Source organism: Euprymna scolopes, chromosome 21 (assembly GCF_053919585.1).
Source record: "Euprymna scolopes isolate OS-2025 chromosome 21, ASM5391958v1, whole genome shotgun sequence".
Lineage (NCBI taxonomy): Eukaryota > Metazoa > Mollusca > Cephalopoda > Sepiida > Sepiolidae > Euprymna > Euprymna scolopes.
The window spans coordinates 3745338-3768701 of record NC_136502.1 but is presented as its reverse complement, the minus strand read 5'-3'; the positions used below and the strand labels follow the sequence as shown (position 1 = coordinate 3768701).

At 34.6% G+C, this 23364-nt stretch overlaps 1 protein-coding gene across 2 annotated transcripts in view; it reads left to right on the top strand.

The window, feature by feature from the left end:
* The window catches only part of LOC145241972 (protocadherin gamma-A11-like), a 331543-nt gene that overhangs the window by 263985 nt on the left and 44194 nt on the right, over positions 1–23364 (top strand). For both annotated transcript variants that reach the window (XM_080104841.1, XM_080104842.1), the window contains one exon: positions 7667–10164. In XM_080104841.1, the coding sequence (XP_079960967.1) occupies positions 7747–10164 (2418 nt within the window). In that variant the 5' untranslated portion in view covers positions 7667–7746. The remainder of the gene's footprint in view (positions 1–7666; positions 10165–23364) is intronic.

Genomic DNA, 23364 nt, shown 5'->3' with positions numbered 1-23364 from the left:
CAGTTTTCAGCCAGAAATTTGTCTGTCAAGGGGTGAAAGTTCAACGATTTCTTGCCGAAAACCGATTAAAACGATTTTCCCAAATTTCAATATCCCTTATGTAAAATCACGAGTCTGTAGGCTGAAAATTCACAGAGTAATTTGGAAGGGAAATGTACACACAAACAAACACACAGACAATTTCACTTTATATATATATAAATATACTAGCATGGGTGCCCGGCGTTGCCCGGGTGTTTGGTTTTGAGGTGTGTGTTGAGCAAAAAAAAAAGAGGGGTAGTAGGAAGGCAAGCTAGAACTCGTACCGCGAGGAAAAGAACGGGGGAAAAACGTGACGTCTTTGCTGTTACAACCACCGCCAAACCGGAAGTGGCGTAGGTTTCAATTGAAGCTAGACAATCGAAAAGAGGGGATGACTTTCGAAAATATCGGTGAAAAACGCAACTCCTCCCTGTAGAAAAGTGCCCAGTTGAAGGTGAAGAAATTAATGTTTTTAGCAATTTTTCCATATTTGTCGTCTGAAAGGTCGAGCTTAAAAGCGATACTGATTTTGTGAAAATTCGTTGCCTCTGTCGAAAGTTTTAGGCAGACATGCAAACATACATACATACATACATACATACATACATACATATATTTATATATTATTAGCTCAAATTTTCGATCCAAACCGATTAAAAGGCGTGCCCTATCTCTGAAAATGCTTTATGTAAAATTTAAAATGTTTAGACCAGAAATTGTCTGAGTAGTTTGGTAGAGACCGCAGAGATCAATTTTTTTTAACTTTAACCCCTATGATTTCATTTTCTTCTTCTGTTTTTTCAAGGGAGGACTTTTCAAACTTGAGTGAAAAATAAATAACAAAAAAGCGATATGGCAATATTTTTGGCATAAGTGTACTGTGTGTGATTACAAAGATTTCGACAATTACATTTATAGTCACGTGATTAAAAAGAACCAATCCGGTACTAGAATCGCTGTATAACTGACAGCTACACTTTTTATTTACAATTGGGTGTTTTCTTCCCCTGTTTTGCCAGCCTTTCTTCATTAGTTTTTTTTTTTTCTATTAGAAGAGTTGCTCTTCACTCAATTTAATCCACTATTCAATAGACGTGAAACTGGATTTAGTCAAAATCAAGACATCTCAGTCATATACAAAATTCGTATAATGTCATCACTTCCGGTGTATAGCACAGCTAATCATGTGATACTAAAATTTGTTAGAGACGATTAACGACTGAGAGTAAACACGTTTTATTAAGAAAACCAAGAATGAATTTAGAATGAAGCTAGAAAAATGAACGTATTTTTTATATCTTTCCAGTGACAAAACCACTGAATTTGTTCCGGCTTTAAAAATGCCGGTCAAATAACCATATGTAAAATGATACGAGGATGAAGTGGAGCGTTTAATAATTTTCTACAACCACTTAGTTGTAATATTATAATAAGTGAGCCACTGGATGCGCATTTAAAAATACTGACAGCAAAATTAACAAAAACACAGAAAAATTAACTTTTTAAAAGGGTAAAGATTATTTTAGGTGATTCTCAAAATGTTCATAAACTAACCATAACTACGGAAGTGTTGCTGAACGTTTGTAGGTCCATTTCTTCACGATATGAACGGTGTATGGAGCAGAGCGTGTTCGGATTAGAGTTCATTTTATGAAAAATTTGAAATTACTTCAACCTTTATATTTATTAAAAGTTATATTTGTTTTTAATTATTAATTTCTGCATATAAACGTCAAAGTTTGTGTGTTGTAGAAATCATGATATCAACATATAGAACATCCAAAATAGATATAGAAAAAAAAGGCTCACATTATGCAATGAATCTAAAGACTCTATTGAAATTATAAGTGAAGTTATGCTATCTTTTATTCTATCTTCTCACTTTTATCCTTTTTTTATTACATTTTCACCCCAAAAAAGGCACATTGCCACTTTGGTGTAGGGGGATACTATCAGGGGCAGCAACTACTGGGGCACTATGTTGGGATTTGGGCAGCAAGATGTCGGTTCACGTTACACTTGAACTTCTGCATGTCAGTACAGTTAGGGAAGCATGGACTTGGAATGGAATTCCAGAGTCTAGCGGTTCTAGGGAAGAAACTACTGGAGTAGAAAGATCTTTTACATCTAGGGATCTCTACTGTGTGGGGGTGGGATTTAGCTGCCTGTCGGGTTTGTCTAGGGTGTCTACGTCGTGGGGGCACAAGTGTCTGCAGTTCGTCAGAGAATTCACCATTATAATACTTGTAGAACAGGCAGAGGAATGCAGCGTTTCGTCGATGGGACAGAGACTGAAGCTTAGATGCCAGTTCAGGGCCTATCAGATTAGCGACTCCCTTTTGAACCTTGTCTAGGAGCGAGAGACTAGCAGCAGATGCACCAGCTCAAATGTGACAACAATATCCATACATGGGCGAATGGTGGCCTTATAGAGGTACAGGATACTTTCAGGTGTCAGTAGTTTTCTAGCACGGTAGAGAGAGCCTCCCTTTTTCGCAGCGGCCCTGGCAATGTTTTCAATATATCTATCTATCTATCTCTTTGTTTTTGTATATTTGTCTATCTTTATTTATCTACCTATCCATCTCTCTACTTCCACCTCTTCCTTTCTTTCAATAACTCTTTCTATGCACTTCAATCTTTTTCTTTCTTTCTTTCAGTCAAATTACACTTAATATAACTTTCCTTCTAAGTGTGACCTTTAAATTGAAACTATTACTCAGATTAACTTGTTATAAGAAACGCATTTTTCCGTGTCTCTAATGCGTTTTCGTGCCTCCATTGACAACCGGTTACTTTGTTTTGACGTCCACCCAATAGAACGGTTCCGCCTGATGCAGCCAGGTTTTCGTTTTTCGCTTTTTTACTATACATAACAGAAGGAAGAACACACAATGCGTCCCTCCCCCAAACAACGAGGCGCCATATATCAGTTATCTCAGCCCGCCAAACATCTTTTCGTTTTGCTCTTTGAGATCAAAAGAGGCGCGGAACATTTTGGTTTGAAGCCGAAAAAAAAATAAAAATAAAAAAAATAAATAAAATAAAATAATAAAACGTAGGCGGTGACAACGTCGTCTGCGAAAATTTTCTTGAATTACAAATCAATGGCTTTTGGCAATTTTCTCACTTGTTTGTTGTCATTTCGAGTTTTGTTCTTTTTCAACTTAAATGTCTTCATCTATGGCTCCAAATCTGTTTTGAAACTCTTGAAGTCCATTCCCTCCACCCTCTTTCTTTCTTTCTTTCTTTCTCTCTCTCTTCCTCTCTCTCTCTCTATCTATCTACACAGAAATCCAAGCCATTTTAAATTTACCCCCTCCCTCTCTCTCTTTCTCTCTCTCTCTCTCTCTCTCTCTCTCTCTCTCTCTCTCTCTCTCTCTCTCTCTCTCTCTCTCTCTATCTATCTATCTCCATATCTCCATATTTATAAACAACAATCAAAGTAATAATTTCTATGTGCCCCCTCTCGCTATTTATCTAACAATCAAAGCCAACCTTTTTATTAAACTCATAGATAGACGTTTGCGGTATTACCACACTACATAAGAGCAGTAACTTAGGCATGACTCTACACTCCTCAAATCTCCTGGAGTTGAGTCTAAATACTGGATGAATTTTTGTGCCATACCTAGGGTGGTTGTAGTGCGAACTTGGGTAATTGTTAGGGTTGAAATGTTGGCAAAAAATTGCAGTGTATAGTAATGTTGAACATAAGTTTCTGAGGCAGTGGTCGGGACGAATATAAGACTCTGCTGGCGAGTACGACTCTAGGGGAGAAGAAAATTGGAAGCAATAATAATGTAACTCTACAACCCCCAAATCTTCCAAATTCCATCAATCAGCACCAGATGCAACATTTGAGAAACAAGACAGATTTTAATATCAACATATACACACACACACACACACACACACACATATATATATATATATATATATATATATATATATATATATATATATATATATATATATATATATATCCTAGCATGTGCTACCACTTAGTATGGTGTAAATATCATCTTGGATCGGAAATGGGTATTAATGACTCCCTAGTCCTGCGTTAAAACCAGTTGAAAAATCATCATGCAACCAATGGATGTCCATTCAACTGTATTGCTACATATTTACGGCTTGGTTTGGAGATTTGGGGTTGTGGAGGAAGGTTGCCACCAAACTTTTTGTATTTGTTTTGTTACGAAATTTTGTGCCTGTTCTGCGTGGTTTGTCTACTTTATGTTGGTCTTTGTAATGGCGTGATGCAGAATCTTTATTGTTCAGTCGACTGCAGCTGCGTCTTGAACGTACAGTTCCGTGCCAAATGCCAGCTGCCAGAGTTTCAGGCTTGATAGTTGTTGATGTCCGTGGAGTGGAATGATGTTGGTTTTGAACGGTGTTAATCGCCGATGTTGTTGATTGTTTCACTGTAGTTGAATTATGCTTTACGAGGCGCTTGAATTCCACAGCAAATTGTTATAAAGTTATTTCCGGATACTGCTCTATTTTTTACAGAATCCGTGTACGAACGTATGTGTTTTCCGCTGATCTCAAATCACACACAAAAAATTAAACACATGAATTGAGCGTATGTAACAGTAGTTATTTTGAACCGCTTACATTTTCTGTTTACAATGCATAAGTTATGAAATAGATTGTTTCGAAGTTCATTATCTTAAAGTAATTGAAACGCGCATTAAATAACGAATCACCGAATATCTGTCTCAACGTCTGGGCCGTCTCGTCGAAATGTAATTACGTGGTTATTTAGGAAGTATATAATTTGCGTACAGGTTATATTCTGACGATCCAAGTTTACGTAGCCAAAATCTGCCTTTCAAGTCGTCGGCTTGTTACTTGAATTCCACCCAAAAGAGGTCCTCAAAGTACGAAACCCACGTACAGAATGTCGATTCAGCCACTGGGTCCTGATGGAATTCCGTGATAGATTCTGGTAAATATATCTGGTGAAACAAGTGCAAGAGTGTTTCAAAGAACTGTGCTTAAAGGGATGTTCAGATTCTTTAAAAGATCTCCTGGATGAATGTATGAGAAAGCGGGTGAATATCTGGTATCACATAGAATGCCCCAGCCATATCTAGACCAAAAGATTATGCCGATGTCGTACGCATTGTTTCCGAAAGTGATAGTAAAGGTGTTGAGAATATTTCTAAAAAATAATTCCACCAATCGTAACTGTTGTTGCATTAACTGTTGTTTGTGCAATCCATTTTTATATAAATATCTCATTAAACGTGTTTCAGCCTTTTAGCCGTGGAAAGTGTCCGGTAAAGATGTGTTTTTGTCTTTGTTTTTGTTCTTTTTTTTTCAGTGAAGTGTATTTTGTTCTTTCGTAAAAGGAAAACTTTTACCATAAAATGAAGTTTGTAACGGTCCTGAAAATTGGTTTTATATTTGTATTTCTTTTTTTTTATGAAACGTGTTCGTTCCAATCTAAGCATGAACAAAAAAAAAAAAACAATCCTCGCCGCCAATTGTTGAACGCGTCTTATTAAGAACACCCAGAATGCATTTAGAATGAAACTACAAAAAATGAACGTATGCTTATCATGTACGTATTTTTGTATATACTTCTCGACCACCGAATTTGTTATGGCTTTTAAAATATGTGTTGTCTGCAAAATAACCACGTAAAAAGATACGCTAACGAAGGAGAATGTTTAACAAATTTATTCAATAATAATAAGCCAATGGATGTGCAATTATGATAAATCTCGCGTTTTATATTTTCATCCTCAAGGTGCTATGGCCAAACTCCTACTTCCGCCTATTACATTCAAGTGCGAACACTCCCTTATCAGTTCAAGGGAAGTAACTCTATTTTTAGGTTGATCCTAACAGTTACCACCCCTGATTGGTGGCTGACACGAACAGTATTTTTCGTTACATTGTTGGTGCAGGTAGAAAATACCTCAAAAATATATTTTTTTGATCTGATTCTCTTCCTGATTTGCATTTGTTATTTTCTTAATCATATTCTGATATCATTTGTTGGAATTTATGCAGACAACAAAACAATCTATGGCTGCATTTTAAAAAGCATTGGTGGTCAAGATCTTGCTAGTTTACTCTCTTGCCATCTGAAGCATATGGTGCTATGAAGAAAAAAGATGTTTCTTACATTTAAGACGTTCATACTGAGCTTTGATCTCTAGTTTCCTTCTTGTAAGACATTACAAAACAAGAACTCGTTTTGTCAGTACCGCTGCAAAGAACATTCTTTTCTTTTTCTCTGTACTTAATCTCAGGCGGAATTTCCATGAATAGAGTCTCTTTCCTATAACATCTAACTCTTCAGATCTGTGTTTTCATCGAAAATGGATGTTAAATTTATGGCAACACTTTGAAGAGCATTGATATTTAAGCTCTTAATGCGTCTCTTACTCTAGATTTTACATGGTATGTTTATATCCAAGCTATTGCTGATAAAAAATGATATTATTTTATTGTTCCCGAAAAAGTGCGATCGAACATTTCTTGCTTCGACAAAGTTTAAAAATCAACTTCTTGATTTTAATCTAGCATCATCTTTTCTATTCACTGCAAACGAATGTTACTCCTGATGTAATTCTCTAGCTATATAAGAGTCAGATAGATGTAGTACTGCTACGATATGTGGGGAGATGCCGCTGAAATCAAATATTTCTTGCTTTGACAGAGTTCAAAATCGATTTCGTGATCTTTACACTAGATTTTTTCTGGAAAACTACTAGGCCGATCTGGTTAAAATTTTCTATGGACCTTTTTTATGATACGATAAAGCTAACTAAGTATTTTGGTATCCGTTTGATGCACAAATAAGGCTTAATAAGGATTAACATGAATTAGCATTTAATGTAAAAATGATATCAAATTCAACCATCAATTTGGCATAAAACATTGATTCTAAGTCAACTTGCTATAACTTCTGCCCACTTTTAACAGCTAAAACGTCTAGTTTCAGTCTATTGGCACCCTTTATTAGATGGCAGAATTATCATTTCTATCTACTGCACTCCATTTCTTTCAAAAGAGACGTTGCTAGTCGTTCTCTACTCCATCGTCATTTCCGTGAAAGGTGCCCAATTGAGCGTCAATATCTGCTTTCCTCCTCCTTCAAAGCAAGAACTCATCTTGTTGGCACGGCTGCAAAGAGCATCCTTTTCTTTTTCTATATAACTAACATCAAACAGAATTTACATGAACAGAGTTTATTTCCCAGAGCATCTAACCTCTGTATAACGTTATAACAATATTGCTTCTCTGCGGGCTACAAAACGACCGTGTTCAAATCTAATACCAATAGATACTTGTTCTAAACCGACCTCATAATTCATCAACTTTTATTTATTTATTCCGCGTCATTATTTTAAATCCTCTCAGAATATTCATCACTAATTAACTAGCATCCTTTTCCAACTAATAAATATTTGTAATTCAGTAGCATTAAAGATAATAAATGTTTAAAAGTTCATTAATAATGCTCCTAGTCACTTGAAATATTGTTATATGTTGGCGGTTATCTTTGCTGCTCTTTACGCGCTTTTAATTTGTTTGTTGTTTGGTTTCTTTTATTTATTTTTTTTATTTATTTATTTTTATTTTTCTGGTATTTCTAAGACTTTTTATTTTATTTTCATTTCAGGGTTCAACGAAGGATTAATTATTAAAGAAGGAAGAAGAAAAAAAAATCTAAATAAATAAAAAAAAAAACCTTTGTTAACAATGCTGCTGAGAGCGTTTATCCTATTCTTGTCCGTTTTACCGAGGTGTCTCGGCGTTGACCTCACATATTACGTGGAAGAAGAAAAAAGTCCGGGAACTCTTATCGGTGACATAGCCGCCGATTCGCATTTTATGGCTACAGTGCTACCCAAAGATCACCATCTCATAACCTTCAGCAAATTGCAACAGGGTGTTCCCGGGAGTACCCAATTGTTTAGAGTTTCGAAAAGAAACGGTAAGCTCTATACTGCACAGACCCTGGATGCTGAGTCGTTGTGTCGGTTCAATACAGAATGTTTTAAGATCATCAAAGTGGCCGTCCGTCGGGCCGACACGTTTATGCTGATCCAGACGATTAAAATAGTCATCCAGGACGTAAATGACCAACAGCCTCAATTTCCAGAGAAGAATATAAACATAGAATTTTCCGAGCGAGACGGTAGGGAGACGACGATTTCAATACCGAACGCTGTCGACAGGGACGTCAGTATCCCCAATTCAAGGATAACGTACCAGTTGAAGAAGAGCAAAGATGAACCGTTTACCTTAATCGAATCGAAAAGGGTCTACGGCAAATCGAAACTAGCAATCCGTCTTGAGGGCCGACTGAACAGAGAGCGTAAAGACTCCTATGTTGTTCAGGTGTTAGCCAAAGATGGGGGCACATCGCCCAAACAGAGTTTTCTGAACGTCTTCATTGCAGTACGAGATGAGAACGATAATGCGCCAACGTTCAGTCAGAGCGAATACAATGTTTCTGTTAAGAATGAGCATTACGGGTCGCAACCTATATTCATACTTTCTGCAACTGATTCAGATTCTGGCAAAAACGGTAAGGTCACGTATCACTTTAGTCCGGACACGTCGGACGTGGCCAAGACGCTTTTCAAACTTAACGAAGTGACCGGAGAGATCTTCCTGCGAAAGAAGTTCGCCACCGGGCAGCAGCTGAGCTATAAGCTTTTCGTCGAGGCGACCGACGACGGAAGCCCGCCGCTTAGTTCCATCGCCCTGGTTCAGATAAATCTTGTTAATCAGGAAAACAACCCGCCCAAGATCGGCGTCCAATTCCTTTCGGAATCCATCGAGAACCGTGCCGTCATCCTCGAAGATATCAAAGTCGGCAGCTTTATCGCTTACGTAATAATCAAAGACCATGACGCCGGGTTGAATGGTGAGGTTCTCTGCGATCTCAACCACGACAGTTTCCAGTTGCAAAGCCTCAGCCCGAAAGAATACGTGGTCACAGTAAAGAAACCACTCGACAGAGAAACAAAAGACTCTCACGATATCACAATCCGGTGCCAAGACAAAGGGTCGCCACCTTTGTACAGTAAGAATAAATTTTCCATTAAGGTGACGGACGTCAATGATGTACGACCCCAGTTTTCCGAGGACGTTTATAAATTTTCAGTGTATGAGAACCAAAAGTCAAAGTTCCCTATTGGGTCGATCAGTGCTACGGATCCGGATTTAGAAGCTGGGGGTAAGCTTTCGTATTTTCTACAAACATATCTTGAACAGTTTTTACCGTTCCAGATCAGCAATGACGGGTTAATATCAACGGTCTTGTCGCTAGACTACGAGTTTCAAGAGCGGTACAAATTTAAGGTTCTTGTGAAAGATGGTGGTTCCCCTCCGCTCGAGAACACGGTCGACGTCGTTGTAGAAGTCAAGGATGAAAACGATAACGTCCCTTATTTTACGTTTCCCAGCGTCAACCCGTTTTCGTTAGAAGTTCACTACCATCCGGATAACATCAACAATATCACTGTGTTAAAAGCGTCCGACAAGGATAGTCGTGAAAACGCTTACCTTAAATACGAGATCACAGGCGGTAACGAAAAACAACTGTTCACCGTAAACCACTATACTGGCTTGCTTTCGTTCACCCGCGAACCGACGCAACTAGATATCGGCTCTTACGAGCTTCATTTCGTGGTAAAGGACAGCGGTAGCCCGGAACTGTCCGCCAAGACCACCCTTCTCTTGATGGTGACTGTCAGCAACAAAACGCCGGCCGAGATTCTCAACGTCGTCCACATGAAGTCAGACGACAACATCCAGATGTACCTATTGATTGTCATTGTGTTTGTGGCCGTGACCGTCTCTGTGGCAATCACAGCACCAATTTCAATTTGTATCATCCGCTGCTATGAACAGAGGAACATGTCGCACGCTGTTGAGGTGAACCCGTACGACAAGTGCGGCGCCGACCAGGGAAACCTGAACAGTCAGTCCCATCTGGCTATTTCCTGGCCGGACGTCGCCGTCGCTATCAGGAAAGACTCGAACACATCGTGGAGCACGCTTCCGGCAAAGAACAAAGAGCCGTTCTCTGCGGACGGGTTCTGCCACGAACAGCACCGGTCTGGCTCCGGAATAAAGTTTCAAACGGCCACAGAAGTGGTTTATGAGGTAAGTACCGAGTAGGTTCAATGATTGTATTTTAATATTGATTGATTTTTTTGTTGTTCGATCGCGTTCATATTAAGGGGACTATGTTTTTTGTGGATGTTGACAGTTTTTAATTAGTCTCTGATATGCGACCACAGCAATCAGAACATATGTTTATACATGGATTTGTAATGTTAGAATCAAGCTATATGTAAATTTTACACACATTTTACACATAAAGATTGTGTGTGTGTGTGTGTGTGTGTGTGTGTGTGTGTGTGTGTGTGTGTGTGTGTGTGTGTGTTTAGCCAGTAAATCGTTATGCAAGCATGTCTGGTTAAATAGGACGGAGTTTTCTTATTTTAAAACTTTTCTGGTAGTTTTCTTTACTCGACCAGCAATTCTTTTGGGATCTACTGATAAATAGTGTACTGTGAAACTAAGTGATCTTAACTAAGCTGTTTCTTTATTCCAGAGCTTTCGATCACATGATTATCATCAGGAGTATTATTTTTTTAAGCTTTGTTCATTTGATTTCATGTTCTTTTAGTAAGTTGTCTGCCAGGCATCTTTCTAAAAAGAAAACATTCTACTGTTTAGATCGTTTACTTAACCACGCATGCGTAGATCGTGATCTTATAATCATTCGATCACTGTGGATGGACGTCTCGACATTTAAAAATAAATCTTAAAATTTTAACGATATGCCTCTCGGTTAAAATTGGCCGTGTGCGTTTGTTCCTTGTTAATGGAGTCAGAGACGGCTTCGTGCCGGGTTCGAATCTCCCGGCAGGCGGTAATTGTGCCACCCTGCACTGATGATTCCCGAAGGATGAAACACTAATGTCTGTAGGCATGATTTCCTATTAGGTTTTTCGGTTTTCTCATGGGATGATCATCTTTAGTTAACTATTACGTGTAATTATATTCATGCAGATATTCTACATGATTTATACTTGCGTAATATTTGCGTAAAAAGCTTATAGTAAACACAAACCTCTTTCTATATAAATTTATTTAACGTCAAAGAAAAAAGTAAATCGTAAGCTAAACATTTTGGTTTCGATTCTCGGTGGTGGCACACGAGTCATTTATTTTTTAAACGTTTTGAATCATTACTATATATTAGATCCAATATAATTTAACATCTAAAATGAAGAAAACAATGAAAACAAAACATTAAAATTTAGTTTTCTGTGATAAGGGTGTGTTAATACTAAACGTCTCAGACAAAATACTAATTTTATTATTTAAGAAAATTTGCCTTGGCACGTTCTAGTTTTCAAATAATTATAATTTATATATATATATATATATATATATATATATATATATATATATATAACGTTTCATATAAAGAGTATACACACTTGTTTACAGCTGTTTCAAGTCATAGATTATTTTAAATCATATAATGAAGCAGAAAATGTTTCGAAACATCGAATCATTTTCCAAAGAAAAGTAACATAAACATTCAATCTCTACGTAAAACAATTCATCGTTAAACAAATTCACACCACACTATCATATTTTCTTAACATGGTGAAGTATTTAGCGACATCCGATTTCAACTGTTTAAAATTCGAATTATCGTATTGTCATTCAAATCTTGACATATCAAAGGCCTTCGACAAGGTATAGCATAAGGGTCTAATGTGCTAATGGTTATATCTCACAGGATTAGTGAATCTCTTGACAAAGGCTTCCTTTCTAGGGCAATTGCTCTTGACATATCAAAGGCCTTTGACAAAGTATGGCATAAGGGTCTACTTCACAAGATTTCCAGCTACGGTATAACTGGAAATGTTTTCTCAATCATTAAATCATTTCTCTCCGATAGAGTAGTGGTAGATGGACAAAAATCGGGGCCTGCAATATAAATGCTGGAGTCCCTCAGGGGTCAATCCTGGGCCCAACTCTCTTCCTGATCTACATCAATGACCTCCCTAAACACATACTTAAATCATTCGTTGACATCTATGCTAATGACACGACCATCTACGGCAACACATCAAAGGCTGTAAATGACAAAGTTCTCTCTGATTCTCTCTCCTCTGATCTCGAGCGCGTGGTTCAGTGGGGGAAGTCGTGGCTGGTTACCTTTAATGCATCCAAAACCAAACTCCTATCTTTACATCATCAACACTCTGATCCCCATCTGGCATCAATTGTGATGGATGGCTCTCGTCTAGGAGACGCCCCCTGTTCAAGCTTCTGAGCTTGATCTTTACTCCTGATCTGAAATGGAACACGTACATCAAGTCTGTTGCCAAGGTCGCTGGAAAGATGGTGGGATCCTTCTACCGCTCCAGAAGATATCTCACTACTGATGCAATTCTCTATCTATATAAAAGCCAAGTACGTCCAAGGATGGAATACTGTTGCCATATCTGGGCAGGAGCTGCTAAAAACAGCCTATCCTGCCTTGACAGAGTACAAAATAGACTTTGTGGCTTAGTGGGGGATGCCCTTTTCTCTACCCTGCAACCTCTCTCCCACAGAAGAGACGTTGCGAGCCTATCCTTGTTTTATCGTTATTTCCATGGCAGATGCTCGTCTGAACTCCAATCTCTGGTCCCCCCTCGCCAATCTTTCACGAAAAACACCCGTCTAGCTGAATCCACCGTGAAAAATTTCCCCCACTCTATATCTGTGCCTAAATCAAAACGCGGATTCCATGAGCAGAGCTTCTTTCTTAGAACTGCACGCCTGTGGAACTCTGTTCCGTCTGCCTGCTTCCCACCGGACTACAACTTGGTTGTCTTCAAGTCCAATGTTAACAAATTCCTAATGAACCGCCCCTTTAAGTAAACATTTCAGCAAATCTCCTCACTAACGTAATGTACTTGCAATAACCCTTATCCCTGAGTGGCTTCCGGGCCTTGATAAGTGGTGATCACTGTGTAAAAAAAAAAAATCGGCATAAACTTAAGTTTAATTCTTGATAAATATGTATACTAGCAGGCCACTAGACGATGCCAGGTCCTAAAATATGCTTAAATATGATATTTTAATTTATGCACGTTTCGCATTTATTATTATAGAGCAAATTCTCTATTGATTATTGTACCCAATATACACTCATGAGCAAAAAGAAAAATAGGTCAAGAGTAAGTTTTGTTAATTTTAACTGAAAATTTCTATTTTACAGATCATTATTATTATAGCATATAATAATAAGTTGAAAAATGAATCCTGAAAATGGTAGGACCGCATCTTGGTGAGGATATAAAAAATCGAATTGCAGGATTAAGGCAGCCCAAAATGAATTATAAGCAGATTTTTGATATTTTAAGAAAAGAAAAAGTGAAAACATCTCTTTCTGTAGTGAAGCGAATTGGTCAAAGGTTCGAAGTCGAATGCTTGATAAAAGGGAAATCTTTGATGAGCATCCACTTTGAAGGACCACAGGCTTAAATTAACTGTTTTGAAGGATTGAAAGAAAACTTATGTTGACCATAGCAAAGAATTCAAAACAGGGGCTGGAAATTCTCTTTCTAGATATACAATATCCAGGCGAATGAAAGAAATGGGATTTTCTTCTAAAAGGTGTGCAAATAAGCCATTTTTTTCTAAGAAGAACATCAATGATAGAAAAAGATTTTTCTTGTATTATGGCAAGAAAGATACAGACTGGTTCAGGAATGTTTTCTGGTCAGATGAATCAAGATTTTGTCTTGTTATTGATGCTCCCGATGCTCCCGAATGGTGCAATCGAAGAACTGGAGAAAGATTTTCGCTAGGTTACATAAAAACGACAGTTAAACACGGGAATGGAGAGTTAATGGTATGGGGGACTTTTACTGCAGCTGGAGTTGGGGAACGTATTAGATGTGAGAAGTCAATCAATGCAAAGGAATACATTTGAATATTAGAAACAGGACTGTTACCAAGTATCCAGAAGCTGGGAATATCTTAGAGCATTATTTTTCAACACGATAATGTCCCTGCACACACTGCTAAAGTCACAAAAAAATGGTTTTCTGATAATTCAATTGATGTTATATTTTGGTCAGGGCAAAGCCCCGATTTCAACCCAATCGATAATATTTTGCCCATAATATCTCGTGCATTGGATGGAAGAACCTTTTCGAATAATGACAAACTGGGGAAGCTGTGCAAAGCGAATGGAATAGCATCTCCTCTTCACAGTGTTTCACTTTGATTGAGAGCATGTCTAAAAGGATTGATCTTTTAAAGAAATCAAAAGGGAATGCGATTCCTCCTAAACATTTATTAAAGTAAATGTCTTGTTCTGTGTTATTAGTCTCGTTTAAGTTCCTTGTTCAATTGTTCTTTGTTCAATATAGCTTTTAGTGCGATAAAATGTATAAAATGTGTTTATTCCATTTTTTTTTCAAAGGTTAAAAATAGGATTTGTTGTCATTAGTTAGAATCGAAACCAAAACATTCAGCACTCCATAGTCATTATTTAGCGCTTCAATCTTCGTCCTTCCCTTTGAGCTATCGACAGATGGTTAAATAAAAGGTTTAAAATTATGCGACTTCAAGCAAAACGTGTATATGTACGCATGTTCAGAAGTCAATTTGCTCCTGCCAAGTTCAACTGTTCTTTTTCGATTTGGACTACTTGGCAGCTATTTTACAGGCTAAAAATCAAATCGAAAGTGTTTCTTTATATCTGTTTTATATCTGTAGACCAAATATTTAGAGAGGAGTTTGATAGATATGTTTTGCACACCGAAAAGATAACGTATATATATATATATATATATATATATATATATATATACATATATATATATATATATATATATATATATATATATATATATATGCGTCTTGGTGTTTCAGCGGATTGTCTTGGGTATCTTCGAGAGTGGTTCGGGAGCTTTATTCGGGAATGGCAGTCTCTGCCGCATGTGCACAGAAAGGAAGATGGCGTGTTGGGGTCTTCGGCTTTTTGGCGCTGCTTTCTACGTTGTCTCCTGTCCTCACGCATCAGGTTTCTGTTTCCCCACTCCTTGCCGTACAGCACCTTGCTAGGTGCTGCGGTTGTTTGCCGGCTGCTCCCAGCTGCCCGGATCGATTCGAGTCAGTTTCAGGTCGCGTTTGCATACGTCCTTGTAGAAGAGAGTTGGGTGATTTCCGGGGCGCTGTCCTGTTGCCAGCTCGCCATACAAGACTCTCTTGGGGATACGGCCGTCATCCATCCTGTGGAAATAACCCAGCCAGAGGAGGAGGTGCATACTGAGGCACCCAGCATGCCTTAGCACGTTGGTGTTGGTGACCCTGGCCTGCCATGTCAGGCAATGGAGATAAAAATTCTCCAAACGGCTTTTCTGTAAGTGGCCTATAACACACCGCCATAGCAGAGCGTGCTGGTACATCCTGATTTTGGTGTTGAGAGCCAACCGGCTGTTACTCTACACTCTCTTGCTCAGAGTGGTCATTACACCTGCAGTTTTGGTGATACGTTTGTCAACTTCACTGTCAAGAGACAGGGTGATAGTGTAGCCGTGATAGGTGAATTGGTCAGCGACCTCGAGGACCTCGCCGTCAATGCTGATGAAGGGTGTGAAAGGAGCGTCCGAACCCATTGTGTTTGTTTTTTTGTTTTTGTTTTTTTTTATGCTGGCGGTCAGATAAGCTCCTCACAGGCTTGGGAGAATGCTGGAGCTCCTCCTCTTTATGAGTACTCATAGCATGTAACTGGATGATTTTGTAAAGAAATGTTTATGACGAATTTCTGCTCAAAACGTAAAATTTATTTTTCGCATCCCGTAAATAATACAACCGATTATTTCCTTTTTATTACTTTCGTTTTTCTTCTTTTTTTTCATTTATTTAGATAGTCTGCTTGAATAAATAAATATAAGTATAGGAATATTGTAGCAACGTAGGATAACGAGTATTGATGTGATGTGGCACAAAAACGTTTTTACGGTACTTTTCTTTTTATATGGCGTTCTTTTGGTTTCTTTTCTTTTTGAAAAAGAGATTTTATTCTCGAAATATGTAATACAGTATGTCTGTGGATGACTACTATTTTTAGCCTTTCTCCTTGATTGGACCACTGTCGTAAGCGACTTTACTCGCTGCTTGCTTGGTGTAACATAAAAGCTCTTTGTTTGTAAATAAACAAAGAATCGATCACTGTGAAAAAATGTTTATATAAATAGACATTTGAATAGGTCATTGTAGGCACTGATTCAATGGGTCAGAGGATATAACTGCCGACCATCTACTTGATGGTTGTAGGTTCAAACTCTGATTCAGGATAAGTGCTAGTCCAGTCCTACTGAAGAGCTATGATACAGCGAAATATTCTGTGTCTAATCAAACTAGAGGTAATTGAAGTGATATGACGTGATCACAAAAATATTTTATGGTACTTTCTTTTTTAAGGTATTATGTTGGTTTATTTTACTTTTGAAAAAGAGGTTTTATTCTCGAACTATCAAAGATATTTACCATCCCGATTACATCAAACAGTAAAATACATGAAGATTTATAAAATTTACAAAACCTTCGTTTTTCTGTTTTTGTTCATGCGTCACATCACTCCAGCGCCTGGTTTCCTGCATTGCTACAGCCTTCTTTTATTTTTACATATTTATAATTCATTCATCCCCTGCATCTTAAGCACTCTCTTTTCGAATCGATTATCAAAACTAAAATCAACTCAAATATATTTTGGGGCACGGTTAAAAAACCAAAAGATCATTATAGGTTGGCGACTTATCGTTCCAAAAAACTGATTTATTCTTGCAGATAATTCTCTATCGTATCTTCTGGAAATTTATTCTAAAGCCAAGAACTAATATCATAATCTGTTCAATTTATATCGCAAGATCGAACAGCTGAAAATAAATCGCTTAATTTTCCAATCATTCCACGCACACATGAGCGAACGCGCGCGCATTATCGTTGCGTTTGGCCTGTTTTAGGGCATCTCAACTGTATATAGTTAACTTTAACTTAAAGTAGGTCCGTCCGTCAGGTTCAGTTTGAAAAAGCATTCTTATTAATGTGTTATGCTTAAACTTCAAATATTATTTTATTAATGTGTTACACCTAAGTTTGAAATAGCATTTTTTAGTGCGTTACACTTTTTGTTTGAAAAACATTTTATTTGTCTGTCACACTAAAGTTTTTACTAACATCATTGTTTGTCTGTCACACTTAAATAAAATCATCATTAATTGTTTAGATGTATGTTAGAAAAACCGTCTATTTTCCACGCAGCAGTTTTCACTTTTTTTTTTTTTTTTTGTAAAAAGCTGTTCCATTGATGAGAATCCGTTACGCGTGATTCCTGGGAAAATGCCTCTTAATATCTAAACACAGAAATCTTGATAACCTACTCTGAAGATAGATCACTAATACTAAAAAAGAACTAAGAATATGACAGCTACATCGGCCAGTTCTCATTTGAAACAACGAAAATACATAACGATATTAGAAAGCATAAGACAAAAATATGCAAACATAAATTTTCTATCCTATTTAACTAAATTTGTTTAAAAGAAAAAATTCTACCTGTATATACACACACGCACAAACATTCACACACACAAACATCAGCGCGTATTACAAATTCACGCACAATTAAACAACGCAACGGCTTTTACAATTAAATTCTTAAATCCTTAAACTTATATTTAAAAACAAACAAAACTTAAATTTAAATACAGGTTAATAACTTATATTCACTTAGCCTTATCCTCGAGTGGCCTTCGGGCCCTAATAAATGGTGACTTTCAATTAAAAAAACTTATAGCACAAAATATAGTACAAATAATGAAATAAAAAATCGATCAGTAAAGAAAGGAAAACAACGAAACACTCATTTCATTTCATATACATATCCAACATTTTGAAATCTAACGACTATGTTCATTTCAAATAGAGAAACAGCAACATATTTTTAAAACTCCAACGACTATATATCGTTTAAAAAATCTCACTAACTCTATTGTATGAACAATAAACACTATACACACTTTGAATGCCAACGGCTTCTTTTTCGTTTGGAAAACAACTATTTCACATTACAAACACAACAAATACCAAATATTGTACTGGTATTTTTTCCCTAAATTAATCATTTTGAGGAAGTCTTGGAATATATATATATATATATATATATATATATATATATATATATATATATATATATATATATATATATATATCTTTCAAATACGGTAGTGTTTGAATATACTGTTAAGTGGCAGTTTAGTCATTTAGAACTGACTCATTTTTCGACCAAATTTCAAACAATTATTACAGTTTATGGATCATCTTCTCAGCTATATTTTTTCATTCAATAAAACAAAAGTTATGATGAATTTACTGGTGTTCAAAATCGTAAAAAAAACGTAAGAAGGTTTTTTTATGACTGATTTCCATAGCAATCACGTTGTTTCAGTGACTACTGTTTCTACCAGTTCATCGAACTAACAAGTGAAAAAGAGAGAATGAAAGAATGAAAGGGGGATAATTGTGAGATTTTATTGAAAGCAGACGAGTGTCGTACATTGTTATTACAAATGTGCATGTTATGTTTATGGGGGTAAAAAAAAAATAAGACTGAAATTAAACAAAGAACACGTGAATTTACTGGAAGCCTGGAAAAATCATGGATTACAATAGAAAAATGCGAACATAAAAAGTAATAGCGTTAAGCTTAAACATAGAAAAGTAAAGGACTAGTTGTTAAAACTGAAAAAGAAAAGGACAAGATATTCTAGTAAAAATATAATAAATTTATAACTTAAAATATTGTAGCATTAAGAATTTTTTTAATTCAATTTATAACATTATATAATCAATAATTGTTCCATGTTTAAGCTTAACCATATTACTTTTCATGCTAGCATTATATATATATATGTGTGTGTGTATATATATGTGTGTGTATATGTGTGTGTATATATATGTGTGTGTGTATATGTGTGTGTGTGTGTGTGTATATATATGTGTGTGTATATGTGTGTGTATATATATGTGTGTGTATATATATGTGTGTGTATATATATGTCATGTCATATGCTACTGGTACCATGTAACCCAGTACTACCTGCCTCATGGTCGGGTCAACGGCGACTAAACTGGTTCCCCCACCAGACTTTTTTGGTGAGGAGGGCGGCTAGTCACCCTGGAGGATTAAAACCAAGACCTTCCAAAGGGCGAATGAACTCTTTTTCTGGGTCAATGGCCAACTAGCACCATGTGTATATTTGTGTGTGTGTATATGTGTATTGGGGTGGAGAGGGCTCCCGTAAGCCGTGGTGAAGGCAACCTTTCTAGGAGAAGCAAATCTCTGATTTAAAAAACCATAAAGCGGGAGACCAGTACCCGCAGTTTAATTTGTTGCTGGCTATCTTGCTCTTGCTTGTTGCTGGATCTCAACATTTTGAACCAAGAGAGAGACTTAGCTGTCGTACAAAGCTAAGACTCTGTAACATCATCTTTGTATAGATACTCCCTCAGGCATTTGGGCTCATGGATTTTAAATGTCTGAGGGAGTAGCACTCGTCTGACAAGACGTTGCAATCATCATCGTATATATATATGTGTGTGTGTGTATATATATGTATATATATATGTGTATGTATGTATATATATATGTATATATATATATGTGTATGTATGTATGTATGTATATATATATATATATATATATATATATATATATATATATATATACTAGTAGGCTGTCAGGCGGTGCCCGGTCATAAAATAAGCTTAAATATGATGTTTTAATTCATACAGATTTCGTATTCATTATTATAAAGAAAATTTTCTATTGATTATTACATATATTGCATACAATATATATAACAATTATTTCAAAAGTTTAGAAAATGACTTTGATGCTATCAGCTAGAATCCAAACCAAAACATTCGGCACACCAGCCTTAGTTGTTATTTAGTGCTTCAGCCTTGGCCATTACCGTCTGATCACCAGATAAAAACGGTTGAAAATTAAGTGATTTCAAGCGAAAATCTATACGTGCATACACTCAAAAGTTAGTCCATTCACATCTACCAAGGTAAACGTGGTTTTCAGTTTTGATCTTTTAGCTGCTATTTTTTACAACTAAAAACCAAATCGAAAGTGTTCCCAAGGATCAAATACCCTATATATCGTTTCAACTCTGTAGATCAATAATTCAATGAAGAGATTTTTTAAAGACTTCCCACTCACACACACACAGACAAGGTCACTTTTATTTATATATATATATATATATATATATATATATATATATATATATATATATATATATATATATATATATATATATTAGAATTTCGGTCCGGCGTTGCCTGGGTGTTTGGATGTATCTGTTGAAAAAAAGAAATGTGAAAGTAGGAAGCCAGGCTCGAACCCGTACCGCAAAGGAGGAAAAGAACAGAGTAAAAATCTAACGTCTATGCTGTTACGACCACCGCCAAACCGGAAGTGACATATGTCACTTCCGGTTTGAAAAGATGAAAAACAACAACTAATAAAGATGAGAATAATAGTCTGAAATAAAAATAAATTAATATATATAATGCTCATCTCAAAAATGAATTCCAATTAAGGAATGATATATATGGAATCTTTATATATATTTTAGCTCTAGTATGGCACGATTGAGCTATCTAAACGAGAACGTTGTTACTTATTTATATGTTATAACTATTCCAAGTAGTTAAATTACGTATAAACACACCCACACCCACACACATGCATACACACACACACACGCACACACACATATATATATATATATATATATATATATATATATATATATATATATACATATATATATATATATATATAAGAACTGAAGACTGTAAATTATAATTTACAAGAATGTATTGTTCGACATGATACACAAACAATTCTTTTCATCAGAAGAAAGAATATTTTGGCATTAATTGAAACAGCATTATATGAAAACTAGTCATAAATGAAAAAGAAGTTTCAGTGTAAAAATCCAGTTTGCAAACGATCGAGGAAGAAAGTTTTTCGGAAAAGTTCTTTCTTCCTCGATTAATTGAAAACTGGATTTTTCTACAGATTAATTGGATTACGATCATTTTGGGTTTTTCATTTTAATCTCTTTGTCAATATTACATATTTGACTGCTTATGAAAATATTGATTATTATGACCATTTCGCATTTTGGAAATATTTAACATTTGCATATAATTTCATTTGCATTTTATTTTTTTTCTTCATTTCATGAAATCTTTACACTAACTTTTTTTACATATATGACTAGTTTTTACAAAATAGAATTTTTTTACATATATGACTAGTTTTTACATAATACAATTTTTTTACATATATGACTAGTTTTTACATAATACAATTTTTTTACATATATGACTAGTTTTTACATAATACAATTTTTTTACATATATGACTAGTTTTTACATAATACAATACTTTTACATATATGACTAGTTTTTACATAATACAATTTTTTTACATATATGACTAGTTTTTACATAATACAATTTTTTTTACATATATGACTAGTTTTTACATAATACAATATTTTACATATATGACTAGTTTTTACATAATACAATGTTTTACATATATGACTAGATTTTACATAATACAATTTTTTTACATATATGACTAGTTTTTACATAATACAATATTTTTACATATATGACTAGTTTTTACATAATACAATTTTTTACATATATGACTAGTTTTTACATAATACAATTTTTACATATATGACTAGTTTTTACACAATACAATTTTTTTTACATATATGACTAGTTTTTAAATAATACAATGTTTTTTACATATATGACTAGTTTTTACATAATACAATTTTTTGCATATATGATTAGTTTTGAAATAATACAATTCTTTTTGCATATATCACTAGTTTTTAAATAATACCATTTTTTGCATATATGACTAGTTTTTAAATAATACAATTTTTTACATATATGACTAGTTTTTACATAATACAATACTTTTACATATATGACTAGTTTTTACATAATACAATTTTTTTACATATATGACTAGTTTTTACATAATACAATTTTTTTTACATATATGACTAGTTTTTACATAATACAATATTTTACATATATGACTAGTTTTTACATAATACAATGTTTTACATATATGACTAGATTTTACATAATACAATATTTTACATATATGACTAGTTTTTACATAATACAATATTTTTACATATATGACTAGTTTTTACATAATACAATTTTTTACATATATGACTAGTTTTTACATAATACAATTTTTTTACATATATGACTAGTTTTTACATAATACAATATTTTTACATATATGACTAGTTTTTACATAATACAATTTTTTACATATATGACTAGTTTTTACATAATACAATATTTTACATATATGACTAGTTTTTACATAATACAATTTTTTTACATATATGACTAGTTTTTACATAATACAATTTTTTTACATATATGACTAGTTTTTACATAATACAATTTTTACATATATGACTAGTTTTTACATAATACAATTTTTTTACATATAGTACTAGTTTTTACATAATACAATTTTTTTACATATATGACTAGTTTTTACATAATACAATATTTTACATATATGAATAGTTTTTACATATTACAATTTTTTTACATATAGTACTAGTTTTTACATAATACAATTTTTTTACATATATGACTAGTTTTTAAATAATACAATTTTTTTGCATATATGACTAGTTTTTACACAATACAATTTTTTTTACATATATGACTAGTTTTTAAATAATACAATGTTTTTTACATATATGACTAGTTTTTACATAATACAGTTTTTTGCATATATGACTAGTTTTTAAATAATACAATTTTTTTTGCATATATGACTAGTTTTTACATAATACAATTTTTTTACATATATGACTAGTTTTTACATAATACAATATTTTACATATATGACTAGTTTTTACATATTACAATTTTTTTACATATAGTACTAGTTTTTACATAATACAATTTTTTTACATATATGACTAGTTTTTAAATAATACAATTTTTTTGCATATATGACTAGTTTTTACATAATACATTTTTTTTACATATATGACTAGTTTTTAAATAATACAATTTTTTTGCATATATGACTAGTTTTTACACAATACAATTTTTTTTACATATATGACTAGTTTTTACATAATACAATGTTTTTTACATATATGACTAGTTTTTACATAATACAATTTT